The sequence below is a fragment of the Echinops telfairi genome, unplaced genomic scaffold (assembly GCF_000313985.2).
Source record: "Echinops telfairi isolate 266 unplaced genomic scaffold, ASM31398v2 ScPeMD7_26;HRSCAF=91, whole genome shotgun sequence".
Taxonomy (NCBI): Eukaryota; Metazoa; Chordata; class Mammalia; order Afrosoricida; family Tenrecidae; genus Echinops; species Echinops telfairi.
Window position 1 is genome coordinate 497,511 of NW_022103923.1, and position 14,949 is coordinate 512,459.

At 40.3% G+C, this 14,949-nt stretch overlaps 1 protein-coding gene across 1 annotated transcript; it reads left to right on the plus strand.

Annotated features, from left to right (window-relative positions):
* The first annotated feature begins 1,014 nt into the window (after positions 1–1,014).
* On the plus strand, positions 1,015–1,557 carry LOC101649981 (ferritin heavy chain-like). The gene has a single exon (XM_045289397.1). It carries the CDS (start codon positions 1,015–1,017, stop codon positions 1,555–1,557), a length of 543 nt encoding a protein of 180 aa, XP_045145332.1.
* Positions 1,558–14,949: the final 13,392 nt, after the last annotated feature.

Below are 14,949 nucleotides of genomic sequence, written 5' to 3' on the forward strand. Positions count from 1 at the left end.
TCAGCGTTTCTCAACCTGTGGGTTGCGACCCCTTTGGGATTAGAATTACCCTTTCACAGAGGTCGCCTGATTCACAGCAGTAGGAAAATTACAGTTAGAAGAAGCAATGAAAGTAATTTTATGGTTGGGGGTCACCACAACATGAGGGTCGTAGCATTAGGAAGGTTGAAAACCACTGTTCTCTATGAAATCCAGGATAGGCAAATCTTGAGAGACAGTAATGAAATTATGAGTTTTTTGGGCTTATGACAGTGGCAGTTGGGTGGATAGGAGATGCAAAAGTGAAGAAAATATTATAAAATTAACTGTGACGATTGCAGAAGTCTCTTTTGTGTATTTAAATCATTTAATTGTATGGTATGTGAATGATATGCAGAGAAAGACAGTTTAAGGAAAAAGATAGACTTGATGACCTGTGTCTGATCACAGCTTTCAAAAGCTTGTGGAGACGTTGTGCACTGCACACCCGGGGTGAGCAAGAGCTGGAATCAACTCAAAGGCAGGTAAGAAAGCAGTCAGAAGGATCATGAATGACATCATAGGAAGCAAGGAATACATCAAAACCATAGTCAGAACAATGTGCAAATACGTTTTCAGAAACACTCAGAAGATGAATTCCAAACAGTTGCTCATGTACTTGCAACACTTGGGACTGACCTCACACACTCACGTGGAGTCCAGACAGCCCACCTCAACCAGGCTCCCAGTAACACTGTGCTGCCATCCCAAGTTCTGGTCCCGCCCAGAGGCCTGCACCCACCAATGGTGAATGGACCTGACATCCGGGTCTTAATCCCTCCATATGCCACACCCTTCTTCCGAATCGGGTAGAGTGGTTGTAAACCACCCTAACCTCTAACCCCGAGGTATGACTGGTTCAAAATGTGGCATTGTGAATGCTGCTTCTGGAACGCAGCGGTCTGCAACATTCGGAACCAGCTGCCTCTGAGGACAGTGACCCTCCCTGCAGCCAACGCGGTCTAAAGCCTTCACTGCTGCGTCTTCAACTGGGCGATGGAGGTTGTAGCTACACCTCCATTTGATGAGGCCTATCTACAGGAGTGTGAGAATGCAATCAACCTGCAGATTGAATGGGATTTAAATGCCTCTTATACCTTTTTAACCATGTCTTCTCACTTCAAGCGAGAAGACGTGGGTCTGCTGAACTTCGCCAGCTATTTTCTACATCTATCGGTAAACGAACTAGAATATGTAGAAAATTTAATGACACTACAAGTCCAACGTGGCAGACAAATGCAGCTGGGAAACAACTTGAACTTTGAGGAGCAGGACTGGAACGACCCGTTATATGCCCTGGAGTACATATGTCAAGTAAAGCAGCACAGCTTAGTGAACCTCATGTTTCTTTACTCCTCAGCCACAGACCGGGGTGACCAGGAGCTGTCTGACTTCGTAAATATCCACCTTCTACAAAACCTGACCAAGGATATAATAGTGCTTCGCTACCACCTCACTCACTTGCTTTTTCTGCAAAGCGAGGACATCCCCCTTGCTGAATATAACTTCGGCTTCTTGGATGAAAACGACCAGGAATAATGCCGTCGTAGAAACAGACTGCCCACCCCCCGCCCCCCATGCTGCAGTCAAAACAGGTTCGTTTTGGGGCCTTTTCCCTTCCCCGTCCATTATCCCTTCCAATAAAATAATTTGGTTGCAGTTAAACAAAAGTCTCCTGGTCATTCTCCTGTTTGCAACACTCGGGACTTGAAGAACAGGGAAAATCCCTTTATAGGTGTCCAGGAGTGGACGTCCCAGCCAGCTAGGCCGCGAACTACTGCATCTCTGAATATCCATGGTTTGTAGAAGAGAAAGCATATTTCAGGAGGGCCTGGTAAATATAAAATGAATCTTCCCCTTTTGACTAAGTTGGAGTGGGGTGTGCAGGTCCATCCTTGGGGGCACTGAACAAGCATGTATGCGTTAAAATTAGAAAATTATCTAATGGAATTCATGATAGTTGTGGCCTGGGGGATGGCAGGGTGAAGGGGGTGCAATTGAAGTGAGATTAAAATAAAACTAAAACTCATGGGTGACGACACATAGTGCCCCTATAACAAGAGGGGAGAACTGCTCCTGTGAGGCCCTGAGGCTTCAAATCTGGGATTAGAAAGCCTCTGCCTTTCTCCTGCGGAGCCTCTGGTGGGTTCAAACTGCTGACCCTGTGGTGAGCAACCCAACGCTGACCACTATACCAGCAGGGCTCCTTGAGACAGAAATAAAGGTGACTTTAGCCTAACATGTTTTCACTAAAAATGTAAACATAGGGGTTATTCCCTTGTGAATGTTAGAAGAAGTGTTTCCCTCTGTACAGATTAAATTCTTAAATGATTGAGTCTTGTTTGCAGTGACCATGGGGTTGGTTATGGAATACCCAAAGAAATGTTTCAACAAGGCGATGAAACCCCTTAAGCAATCACTGGTCTATGCCCCGAAATTTGGAAAACAGCTACTTGGTCATCTGAATGGAAGTGATGCATCTTTGTACCCATTGCAAAGAAAGGTGACCCAAAAAAATGCTCCGTAATAGAAAAGTATCATTAATACCACACGCATGTAAACTTGTACTGAAGATCATCTACAGTTGCACCGGTACATTGATAGGGAATGGCTGTATGTTCAGGCTGGTTTCAGAAAAGGACATGCAACGGGGAATATCATTGCTTATATCAGACATATCTGAACTGAAACTTGAGAAAGTATTTACTTGTGTTTTATTGACTATTCCAAGGCTGTGTGGGTCATAAATAAATATGAATAACCTTGAGAATAATGCAAATTTCCAAACACTTCATTGTATTTATTGGAACTTGATCAAGAGGCAGTTGTGCACAAGGACAAGGGCATATTGTATGGTTTAAATCCGGAAAGGCAAACATCAGGGTCTTATCCTCTCACCATATTAATTCAGTCTACATGCTGAGCAAAAAAATCAGAGAAGTTGGCTTATATTAACAATGTGGCATCAGGATTGGGATAAAACTTATTTAAAACATGTTTTATGCAGATTACACAACATTGCTTGTTCAAAGTAAAGAGGACTTGAAGCTCTTGGTGAAGACCAAGGATTGCAGTCTTCAAAATGGATTACAACTCAATGTAAAGAAGGCCAAAATCCTCACAATCAGACCAATAGGTTACCTGAAGAAAAGGTTGAAGTTGTCGAGGATTTCATCTTGGTTGGGTCCACAATCAATCCTCATGGAAGTAGCAGTCAAGAGAGCAAAAGACCCATTGCATTAGGTAAATCTGCTGCACAAGACCTTTTTAGAGTATTGAAGAGAAAAGTTGTTAATTTGAGGACTAAGGAGTGCCTGTCCCAATCCATGGTGTTTTCAATTGCCTCAGAGGCTTGTGAATGTTGGGCATTGCATAAAGAAGACCAAAGAAGTACCGATGCATTTGAATTGTAGTGCTGGAGAAGAATCTTGAAAAGACAATGGATTACTGAAAGAACAAACTAATCTGTCTTGGAGGAAGTATGGCCAGAGTGTTCTTTGGAGGTAAGGATGGCAAGACTTCGTCTTAGAAATTCTGGTCATGTCAGGGGAAACCAGTTCTTGGAGAAGGACATCAAGTTTGGTAAAAATAAAAGGATCATGATAGAAAGGAAAACCCTCAAGGAGATGGATTGGCATTGTGGCTACAAAAATGGGCTCCAGCATGAGAAAAAAATGTGAGGAATAGGCAGAACTGGGTCATATGTTGTTCTATTGTCTGTAAGGTTACTATGGGTCAGAAGCGAGTGAGTGGGACCTAACAACAACACATGAGAGCAATTGCATTATGAGGTACACACATCTTAGGGTAATCAACCATTTGAGATCAAGGGTACAGCATTTGTCCAAGCACAAAGTTTAAAATGTTAGGAGAGAAGGAGGAGTGGAAAGGACTGAAAAAGGGAGAAGGTTGGATGAATAGTGGTGCACTGAGGGATTGTAAGGAATGAGTTGCAGCAATATGTGTATGAGATTTTGAATGTAAAAGAAATGATCTTCTCTGTAAATCTTTACTCACTGCACAATAAAAAATTTAAAATAAAAGCAAAACTTTGAAAAAATGTTCATGGAAAAATGGAATTAAAAGATAATGTATTTTTCCCACTAACTTTTTTACAACAGTTTTATTGGCACTTGATCCACAGATCACACAATTCAATAGTTTAATTATATCAAGAAACGTACAATCATTATCACAGTCAATTTTAGAACACTTTCTTTGTCTCCCCATAGTTAAATCACATTTTAAATGACTTGTGTAGTCACCATCAGTTCTAAAGCTCTCCCTCCACATACATAGTTTGCTCCCTCAACCTCCTCACCCTCCTGATCTCCCACCCCCCACTTCCCCATATAAAGCCTTGAATCAGTTCTTCTCTGTATGCATCTACTCCTTCTGTTCTTCACAAACTGGAAAAGCAAACAAAAATAGTTAAAAACAGAAACAAAACAAAGTAACAAGGATAAAATAATAATAATACAAAGATAAAAATACAAATAGTGAGTAAAAAAGTAAAGATCACCGCGAATATTAAAAAGCCAGCGAAGAAATTTTTGTCATTGAACTAGCAAGAAATACTTTCACCTAGAAGAATTTCAGGTTGGGTTCAGATGGAAGTCAACTAACCAAGTACCAAGTTGGATTGAGTATAATCACGGTTACTATGATCCCTATCTGATAGTAAGGCTGTTCGAGACCCTGGCTTATGGCTAGTGGGAATCTCCCAGCGGTTTAAGCTGCCTAGATACTTGACAGATGGGTTTTGCGTCATCACTGTCCTCCATAGTCTTCTATAAATTGGGTGCTCTGAATTTAAGATCTGATACTTTTCCCTTTGTCATATTTGAATTTTGTTATTGCTCTCTCTGGGTCACAGAAGTTGGTGTGCTTCTTCCATGTGGACTTAGTTGGCTCCTCCTTTAGGTGGCTACTTGTTTGAATACAAGACCCCAGACATTATTCTGATTGATAGCTGGACACCATCTGCTTTCTTTAGCACACTTTTCTGTAGCACCTTTACCTTCAGTGATCATTTCATGAATGTGAGTATACAGCAGGGCCATCTTATCAGAACTAAGTGTTCTTGGGTAGGGACTAAAGTTCAGTGGGACCCCAGAATCCATTTGCATGTTCCTGGGATATGCATGACTCAGGTTTACTTTAGCAGTCATATGATGACAAATTTAAAACCCCATAAGACCAACTACCCCAACAACAGCAACAAACCAACTAGCAGACAACAAAAGACAAACAAACAAGCAAAAAAATCAAACTAAAGGCAAAAAAACATAAACTCATAGAGGCAGAAAAATAAAATATTGTCAATCATCCCCTGGGGTACACGGTGATCGCACTTGTCATGCCATCAATTTTTCCAATGGCACATCACTCTAGACACTGTAGGTATGAGGTGTCGATGCAAGTACAGTTCCACCATGAATTGTTGCTCCACACAGTTTGATCTTTCATTCGATTGGCTCTGTTTACCCTATGCATGGGGGTTGGTGTCAAGCGGAAACGTTCTGGATCGGTTCTTCCAAGTTCAAATCCTTATACAACAGACCAAAGCCTGTTATGCTGCTGTGAAGGGGGCATTGGGATACTCAATATATGGTGATTCTGGATCCATTTCCATTGTAACCCACCAAACAGGGGGTTCACCCAATGGTCCAATGACTGCCACTTCCATAGGCCCAGGGTGGCCACTATCTGCTTCCTCTTCCATCTGAGTATCTCATTCCTCAGTCCAAGGGTGCAGGCACCTTTGAGGCAGGGCTCGGTTCATTCTGCTGTGCCTCTGTGTTAAGTCGTTCCCAATGTGAGGTTATTTCTCCCCAATCACTCACCATACTCACCAACAGAGCTATTAGTGTCTCCTCTGAAATATAGATGCTCCTCTCCCCTGCTCTTGGCTTGATTTTCCAGCTAGGTTCTCCTTCCCTTCCTGTGGGGGGTGTCCATTGATTTGTCCCAGCATTGTCTCGATGTTTTACAGGCTCAAGTGGATGGTCTCCTACCATCCACACCGTCCCCCTGAACCCTTGAAGGAGTGACCCCAGAACATGTGAGGTCTCCTTCTTCAAGATGGGTCTTGTGAGGTGTGTAAAAGGCAGGTGGTGTATGGTCCATGGCCAGTAGGTAGCCTTCTCCCATTCTGCTCACTAATTGGTCTCTAAGATGTGTTTAATTGGTGTTTCTTCTAATAGATGTGGACTCATGCAATACTTATCTTTTTGTGATTGACTTACTGCACTCAGCATAATGGTTTCTAGGTACTTCCATATCATGCAGTGTTTAATGCTTTCCTCACTGTTTTTTCAGGGATGCGTAGTGTTCCATTGTGTATGTACCACAGTTTCTTTATCCATTCTTCCACGGTTGGGCATTTGGACTGCTTCCAGTTTCTTGCTACCTCCACTTGTGTTGTGTTTCTTATTTCCTCAGGGTATATGATTAATAAGGGTATTGTTGGATCATATGGGATTTCAATTCTCAGTTGCTTTAAGTATCACCATATCATTTTTTACAGTGGCTGTACGTGTTTACAAGTCCACCAACAGTGTATATGATTTCCAATCTTTCCACATTCTCTCCAGCATTTGCTTTTGTCTGGTTTTGTTTGTTTGGGGGGGGACTAGAATTGTGGGTGAAAAGTGGTATCTTATTGTTGTTTTAATTTGCAAATCCCTGATGGCTAGTAATCGTGAGCATTTTTCGAGTGTTTGCTAGCCATTTGTACTTTAGTTTTGGTCAACTGTCGGTTCATATATTTTTCCCATTTCTTAATTAGGTCTTTTGTTATTTTATTATTGAGCTGCTGTTGAGTACTGCATATTTAGGTAATTAGTCTTTTGTCTGATGTATCTTTGATAAAATATTTTTCCCAATCTGTCACACTAACTTGTTGTATCTCCCTCATACACATCCAATACAATGGACAGATCAGAACTACCATTTTGAGGGTTTGAGGCTCTAAATCTCTACAGGAATAGAAAGCCCCAGACATATGAGCAGGCTTCAAAACATTTGTGGGAAAGTTCCATTACTTTTCAATTCCATTTCACAACAAACTTTTTTTCAGATCTCTCATACATATAAACATTTTGTTATTTTCTAGATATGAGAACGCATGGGACAAGCATCTCTTTGTGGGTGTTTGAAACTTTCAATTCACTGGGTCTGTCTTAGTTTCCTGTTTCAGAGAAGTAGTTTTATGTAGTTGGTTAAAAGCAGATTGCTTAGGTTCAAATTCTTGGCTTAATCTCTTGCTATATTGGGTGAACATGGACTGTGGAGGAAAGGTCAGCCTCCCACAACTAATCGCGGGTTCGATAGGAGCAATTATATGGTTAAAATATATAAAAATTATAGTAAAGTCATAGCGAGCATGAGAGATAAAAGAGAGATCGAAATAATGGAGTCAGACACATTTCATGGTAGCATGCTCACCTCAGCCCTGCTTGGTGTTTCACATGGAGAGAGGGGGAGGGGAAGGAGGACAAGCGAACAGGAGTGAGGACAGGGCAGAGGGAGCCAAGGAGAGGCTAAGAGGGATCTTTATTGCTAACCAAGGCTTATGTCTTTTGGGGGGGGGGTTGTGCAAGGCCACTAATTACAGGTAAAGACATATGTCACAGTAAGGGGTTACACTATAGGTTATACAGCAATGAGAGGGGGACAATCTAGGGATATACATGCAATAGGAAGAGGAGGAATTGGGGGTATACATGTGACAAGATGGGCGGATCCTAGATTTAGGATGGCAGCCTGAACTGATTTGACCTGTTCTCTGGATCTCCATAAAAACCATTATCAGTAGGGTGAAAACCCCACCTACAGGGACCAGACTAATGGTCTCAAGCCTTTAAGGAGAAGTAGACCATTGTCCTTAACAGCAGGAAGCGAGCCCTACCTATGGTGGCACCAGACAGTTGTCTGGCAACTGACTGCCTTCAGGGAGGATGTCTCTAAGCATCTGACCTCCCACCATATGATGGCAAACAGCCTCTAATGTTTGACATGTCTTTGAGGGAGACAAAGCTGGGGACAAGTCTCTTTATAATTCCACAATGGACAAGTTCATAGATTCTCAGTGACTCAGATTCCCCAAATGAAAAACAAAAAATCACCAAAGGCAATTTTCCCCCCCAGTATAGACACAAAATGGTCATTTAAGCCAACATTAGCTAGAAACTAGTTAGGCAGCCACCAAATTGCCTTGAGCATTCTAGTTAAGAGTAATTGAGATGATCTTTCTCTAATTTTGTGTGGTAGCTAGTCAATTATTTAGGGAGTTCTTATTCAGTGTTAGTAGTTCAATAAATTAGGACAAAGCTAAAATCTGCTTAACTTAGTTGAAACAGAGTGGTCTTGCTCTTCATATAGTTGAAAGTATTATTTAAACAGTAAAAGAACCAAGAGCCAAATGAAAAGCAAAGTTTCTCAACATAATACTCTTCTACTTCTGTTAGCCTGGGGTGGGATGAGTGAGAGGATAATGCCAATACAAATGAATCACACAATGAAGAAAGAAAAGGAGAGCTAGTGCATCATGTGACAAGTTTAGTTACATTATCATATTAAAGGCAGATGTATCACGAAATAACAGCACTAATATATAATTGATCAAGTATTCACAAGGGGTGGGGGAGGGAAGGGAAAAAGAGGAGTTGATAGCCAGGGCTCAAGCAGAAGTAAAATGTTTCAGAATTGTTGATGGCAACATATGTACAAGTGTGCTTAATACAATTGAATGATGGATTGTCATAATATTTATAAGAGCCCCCTATAACATGATTAATAATAAATAAAATGTTTTATAAAAAAGGATTAACCTCAATGGCTTGGTGAGAAGATTAAATGACTTAATATATAGAAATAACTTAGAATTGTGTTTTATGTGTTAGTCATCATTATCATTATTATCATTATCCATAAACTTTTAAGTTCTCTCTATTGTTTATAAAAAGCCAGGTAGCATGATGGACTGCGTGTTGGATTGGTAGCTGTAAGGTCAGCATTTTGAACCTACCAACTACCACAGCTGCTTCTTGGAGAGACTGACAGTCTCTGAAACCCAAAGGACAGTTTGACTCTGTTCTATAGGGTCTCTACGGAACTGGAAGGCAGTGAGTTTACTGTTATCTATGCCTTGAGGGAAAACTTCTATTTCTATGTTTCGCCACAGGGGGTCTCTCTTGCATCTCCACCAACCATGTCACCCAGAATACTGAGAAGGCAAAGTGGTGGCTGCTTTGAGAGTCAAGCGTCTTTCTGCAGGTCTAAACTCAGGTCCGAAGCTGGAGGCAAGTTTTACTGTGATGTTTCCCTGTTAATCTTTCCCATTCTGTCTCTAGCATAGTTTCTCTGAAATTGTCCCCTAGAACACTTTTTCATTATTCTTCCCACACCCAGTTTCCCCGAGCTTCTTCTATCCATTCTGAACTACTTGTAACTTATTAACTATTTTAAAAACAGAAAGAGAGAGACAGAATGAAAGGATGACCTTGCTCTCCAACATCATGTGGATATTTGGATCTGAAAAGGAGTGGGATGGATGAGGGGGAGAAGTTGGCTAAAATCAGTAGAATATCACATATTTGAACACATGAACACAGAGTTTTTCAAGTTTTGTTGCACATTAGAATCATCTTCATAGTTTTTGAAAATCCCAATGGTTAGGCTATATCTTATATTCTCGAGGCAGGGCAAAAGTATCCAAAGTTTTGAAACCTAGTACCAACTCCTTATGACTTTGTGTGTGTGTGTGTGTGTGTGTGTGTGACATCAGTCTCACCTGACAATTGTTAGAAATGAATTAGAATCTGCATTTTAGTAAGATTAATATGTTCAGAGATGTTTGCGAAACATTATTTTATCACCCTGGTTCTCAAATATTTCTGCAACTTGCCATCACTCAGGAAGCTGGAAAATGGTATAGATAACTGTATTTAAAAAACACATTCAGTCATATTCTCATATAAATATAGAATGTAACACACTAAAAGATTTTCTGTACTTTCTATGATAATATTTGCATAATATCCAAATAGACTTGGAAACCTCTCTCTGTCTCTCTATTTCTCTCTGTCTTTCAATTTTATTCATATTGTTTTATCTCAATCTGGTTTATTTTTAGAATGGGCTGGGTAACTAACTATGAACGTGCAGACAAATGTAGCCCACCATCTTTTTTTGTAAGTAAAGTTCTATTGCAACACAGTCATGTCCCTTTGATTTCATATTACTTGTGGCTGCTTTCACTGTAGAATATTATGGCATGAAAAGCTAAAGAGGTAAAAATCTCAATGGCATTGAATTGAATCTGATTCATAATCACACTATAAGACAAAGAAAATCTGCCCCTTTGGGTTTCTGAGACTGTAAATCTTAAAACAACAACGAAAACCTCATCTTTTTTCCACAGAGCAGTTGGTGGGTTTGAGGTGCTGATCTTGCAGTGACCAAGCCAATATGTAACTCACTATACCACCATGGCTCATTATGGCATGAAAAACCTAAAATATTTACTATCTAGTGCTTTACTTACGTTTTTACCAGTCCCAGTTTTATAATTTTCCACAGGCTCTGGATTTTCCTAATATCACCACATATCTCTAGTTATAGATTTATCTATCTACCTATCTAATTTTATTGAGGATGGTGTAGTACTGGGAAGTGTTTCATTTTGTTGTACATTAAGTCACTATGAGTCGAAACTGACTCAACAGTATGTAATAACAACAAATACATAGTAATATATAATATTTATTCTTGGCAGGTGCCATCGAATAGGTTCTAACTCAGAGTGAGCCGATGTACAACAGAACAAAACCCCACCCAGTCTTGCACCATCCTCACAATTGTTCTTATATTTGAGCCCATTGTTGCAGTCACTGTGTCATCTTGTCGAGGGCCTTCTAAATATGTGTGTGTATCCTCTTCATCTATCATATATACTCAAGGATAAGTCGACCTGAATATCAGCCGAGGCACCTCATTTTACCACAAAAACTGCATTAAAAATGTGCTGAAAAACTTGGCTTATACTCGAGTATATACGGTATACAAATATTATATCCATATATCCATATGCAATATTCTACTGTGGACTTTTGTGAAGGTTTACACAGTTAGTTCAGGTTTCCATCTGACAATTTCTACACAGGTTGCTCAGTGACTGGTTACATTCCTCACAATGTGTGAACACTCTCATTGTTTCTATTCTGGTTGTCTATCAAATACTTTAAACGTTTCACCTGTTTTTATGAAATCAGTGATCTTTTTGTTTTCCCATTTTCTCCCGCTCTCAAGAGTTATTGTAGAATGATTCAACTCGTTTTAGTCTTTTATGCACATACCTAACGTTGATACCCATCAGAACTACAACTGTTACCTCCAGAACTAACTTTGTGTGTCTATTTCAGCAAGTCAACTTGTCCTCCTTAGGTCTTCAGTTTAGCTTGTGCCTCCATGCACCTTTGGTAATTGCACTACATTCGTCTTCCTGCTTTTCAGAGCATTAGGGTGAAACAATGATGCGTGACTGGCTTTTTTTCCCCCACTGACTCCTCCTAATCATCTATTCATCACAGAAGCTGTTTAACGGGCATTTATTTTTAAGTTACTGTCATCCATTCCAATCATTTTCTTACTGTGAAGCATTTAAAATGTCATTAATATGCAAATCGACTGCCTTGTATGAGGAGATAGAGACCCTTCCATTTGAACCATATTTCAAAGTTTATTTTGTGTACCGTTACTTTTGGTTTATAGCTTATTCAATGTGATATTAACTGCGCTGCATACAACAAGGAGCTTTTCTCTCTTTTGTCTCTGTAAGATAATTTTCCTAAGCATACTTTATTTCTCTATCAAAGGTTATATTTGTCTCTGAAGTTAATGTATCAAGAACTAAAAGTGAAAAGTGAAATAAAAAATTTTTGTGGAACTACAAATCAAGAAATGTACCCAAATTAAAACATCGTACTAATGCAGCAAAGAACCCTGATCTTGCTCTTGGATAAGTATTGAGCTGCTAATTGCAAGGTTGGTGGTTCAAATCCACTAGCTGATCAGTAGGAAAGAGATAAGACTATCTGCTCCCACCAAGATTTACAAAGTCACAACCCCATATATGACCTCTGGAGGGTTACGCATTGGGCTGCTGACTGTAAGTTCAGCAGTTGGAACTCACCAGCTGCTCAGAAGGAGATGAAGCTTTCTCTCTGTTAAAGATTTATAGCCTAAGAAGGCTATAGGGGATTCTGCTACCATGTCTTATAGGGGTCACTATGAGTCAGAATTGATTAAATGGATTTTGTTTAGTAATGTAGCATTCATACAGTTTTTGAATTTTTTTTCCAGTTAGATACTCATTCCTTTAAATAAACCCTTTAATATTTTGTGTTGTATTTTGTCCTATGCTCAGTCTACTGGAAACAAAATAAGCCAAAGAGATAAATCAATACATACAATTCATTCTAGTGAGTCTTAAAAGAAAAGGAAACACAAAGTATTATATGAGTCTTGAAAAAGGGAGTCTGATTCATCTGCCTTGGAAGTAAACTTGTCTTGAAGGATGAATTGGAGTTCAACAAGTGGAAAAGAGAAGAAAGCGTTTTGCTGCAATAATTTGCTGAGGAGAATCCAGCAGAGGGAGAGAGTACAAATACAGGAGGGTAAGAGGATAAAGTTGCTATAAGATGACCCAGGAGGAGGGGAGAGGTGTTTACTGTACACAGGAAGAAAATGAGCCTTTTCTTTTAAAGTACTCTACAAAACATGTCCTCTTAAAGGACATCATTTACATCACATAATTGGGATCAACGCGAGTTTCTTTTCTGCTGAACTCATTGTCTTTTCCACAACCCCTTACTACATTTGTCACATCTTCCCTAATCCCCACAAGTAGTAAACTCGAGAGCCACACTAGACTTCTGACTCATCTTCCAAAACCCAAAGCAAACCCTTTTTCTCCCAAAGAGCAGATGGTGGCTTTGAACTGCTGAGCTTGCAGTTAGCAGCCCAAATATGCTATGGATTTAACAACCCACTCTCTCTCTGTGCTTTTCTGCCCAGTGGCCTCCCATCTTTTGGGGGCTATAATCATTTCTGACCTAGCAATTTTCATACCCTGTCTCTATCAGATTTTTACATGGAAAACTACAAAATATAACTGGGTAATCAAAGCAAAAATGATGGTGATAAGGCTAGAGAAGCTGGATCTGAAAATTAGAAGCAGAATAGAAAGTAGAATCGTGTGCCCCTCTGCCTTGATGTTTACCCACAAACAAGAAGGATGTTCAGTTGTTAGGTTTTTCAAAATGATAAACATAAAAGTTGGTTTTTCTAACCTTTTTATTAGATGTTGTTGGGGCCCTGCCTAGATCCACTTGACCATCTGGGCACTGAAACACACAGCTTCTGAGTGCAGCAGCTGACCACTTAAGCCTATGATCTTCTCAGAAAGATTGCTCTTGGATAAGTGGGGAGTAAGCAGTTGATCCTGGGATATCAAAGCCTGCACCCCATTGCCAGGTCTCTGAAGTGAAAGGTTAGGCTCTAGAGTCTGTCTTGTATTATGTCAAGGCTATTCATCCTGTTTCCCTTACTACTAGGGTACAAGTCTCTCCTGAGAACCCCCCTTCAATAAAGTTCCATCTCAAACTCTGCTTCTAGGAAACCTGAACTAAGACTCATCCTCAAACACACCGATCACACTTTTCTTTGTGTTTTAACAACTCCTATTATTTTCATTGTGAATGTCACCGATCAGGACTATAAGGGTCCTTGGGTGATGCAAATGGTGAAAGTTTGGACCACTAAACAAAAGGTTGCTTATTCAAACCCATCAAGAGGTGCTGCAGAAAGCAGGTCTGGCAATGTGCTTTTGAAAGCTCAAAGCCTTAAAAACTCCATAGAGCAGTTCTACTCTGTACACATGGGGTTACCCCTAGTTAATAGGACTCAGCCATTTTTAGAAAGCAGGTGACATTATTGGTTGCTAGGGTGGGAGAAGAATCATTTTTCATGCATCATGTTTCCATAAACTATTTTTATTTAATATGCATTTGGCTTTTTGTGTTTATCCTCATTCCCTTTGAAACATGCAGAAGGCAGGCAACACTTTCAGCTTCACTCTCCTCTCTTTACCACTCCTTCTTAGGGGAGAAGTAACAGTTCTGATCAGAACACAGCAATACAATGAGTTGGACAGGTGTGCATGGCACTCAAGGCGATGCGCTGCTCAGATATTCCATCAAGAAAAAAAACTTATCGTGCAGCCATAAGGAGTGTAGCTAGCTGAAAGCCTTTAGATTTTTCTCAGTCACCTTCCTTTGGGGCAGGCCCAACCAATGACTGAGCATGCAGCAGGTATATTGGGGTCTGGCTTTTCTGTCTAATATATGCCTCTGCCGATGGCAATATTTGCTGTGGAACTCCCTAATGGGGGTTGGTTGAAACCTTGTCAGAGCTTCCCTGAGATTTCTAGCACTCTGCCCAATTCTACTTTTTCTCCCCTTCCCTTTGATAGGTGTCAGAGACACAGCATGGTCTGGACTCTCCCTGACCAATTTTTCTTCCTCCACCTTTTTATGCTTCCTCCTATCATACATCTTTTGTACTTCTAATTGTGCCTCAAACTCTGCTCTCCAAAACACCGAACTAGCACAATGTTGATCCTTTTCTCTCTGTCTCCTACTCCCTCTTTGACTCTTTCTCCAGGAACTTGTCCAATGGATTCTCAAATTCTTGCAAGTGCCATATCATGAATTTTCCAAGGAGTTACAGGTACTTTCCCCTACAGATAAGTGGGAGAGTCCATCCTTGGGTGAGCTGTTAGGAGGGGATGTTTTGCTGTTATTGTTAGGTGCTATCAAGTCACTTCTGACTCACAGTAAACCTACATACAATAGAATGAAACACTGC

What these genes read in the sequence shown, in the direction of transcription:
- LOC101649981 (XM_045289397.1), top strand. Translation starts at nt 1,015, where the DNA reads ATGGAGGTTGTAGCTACACCTCCATTTGATGAGGCCTATCTACAGGAG.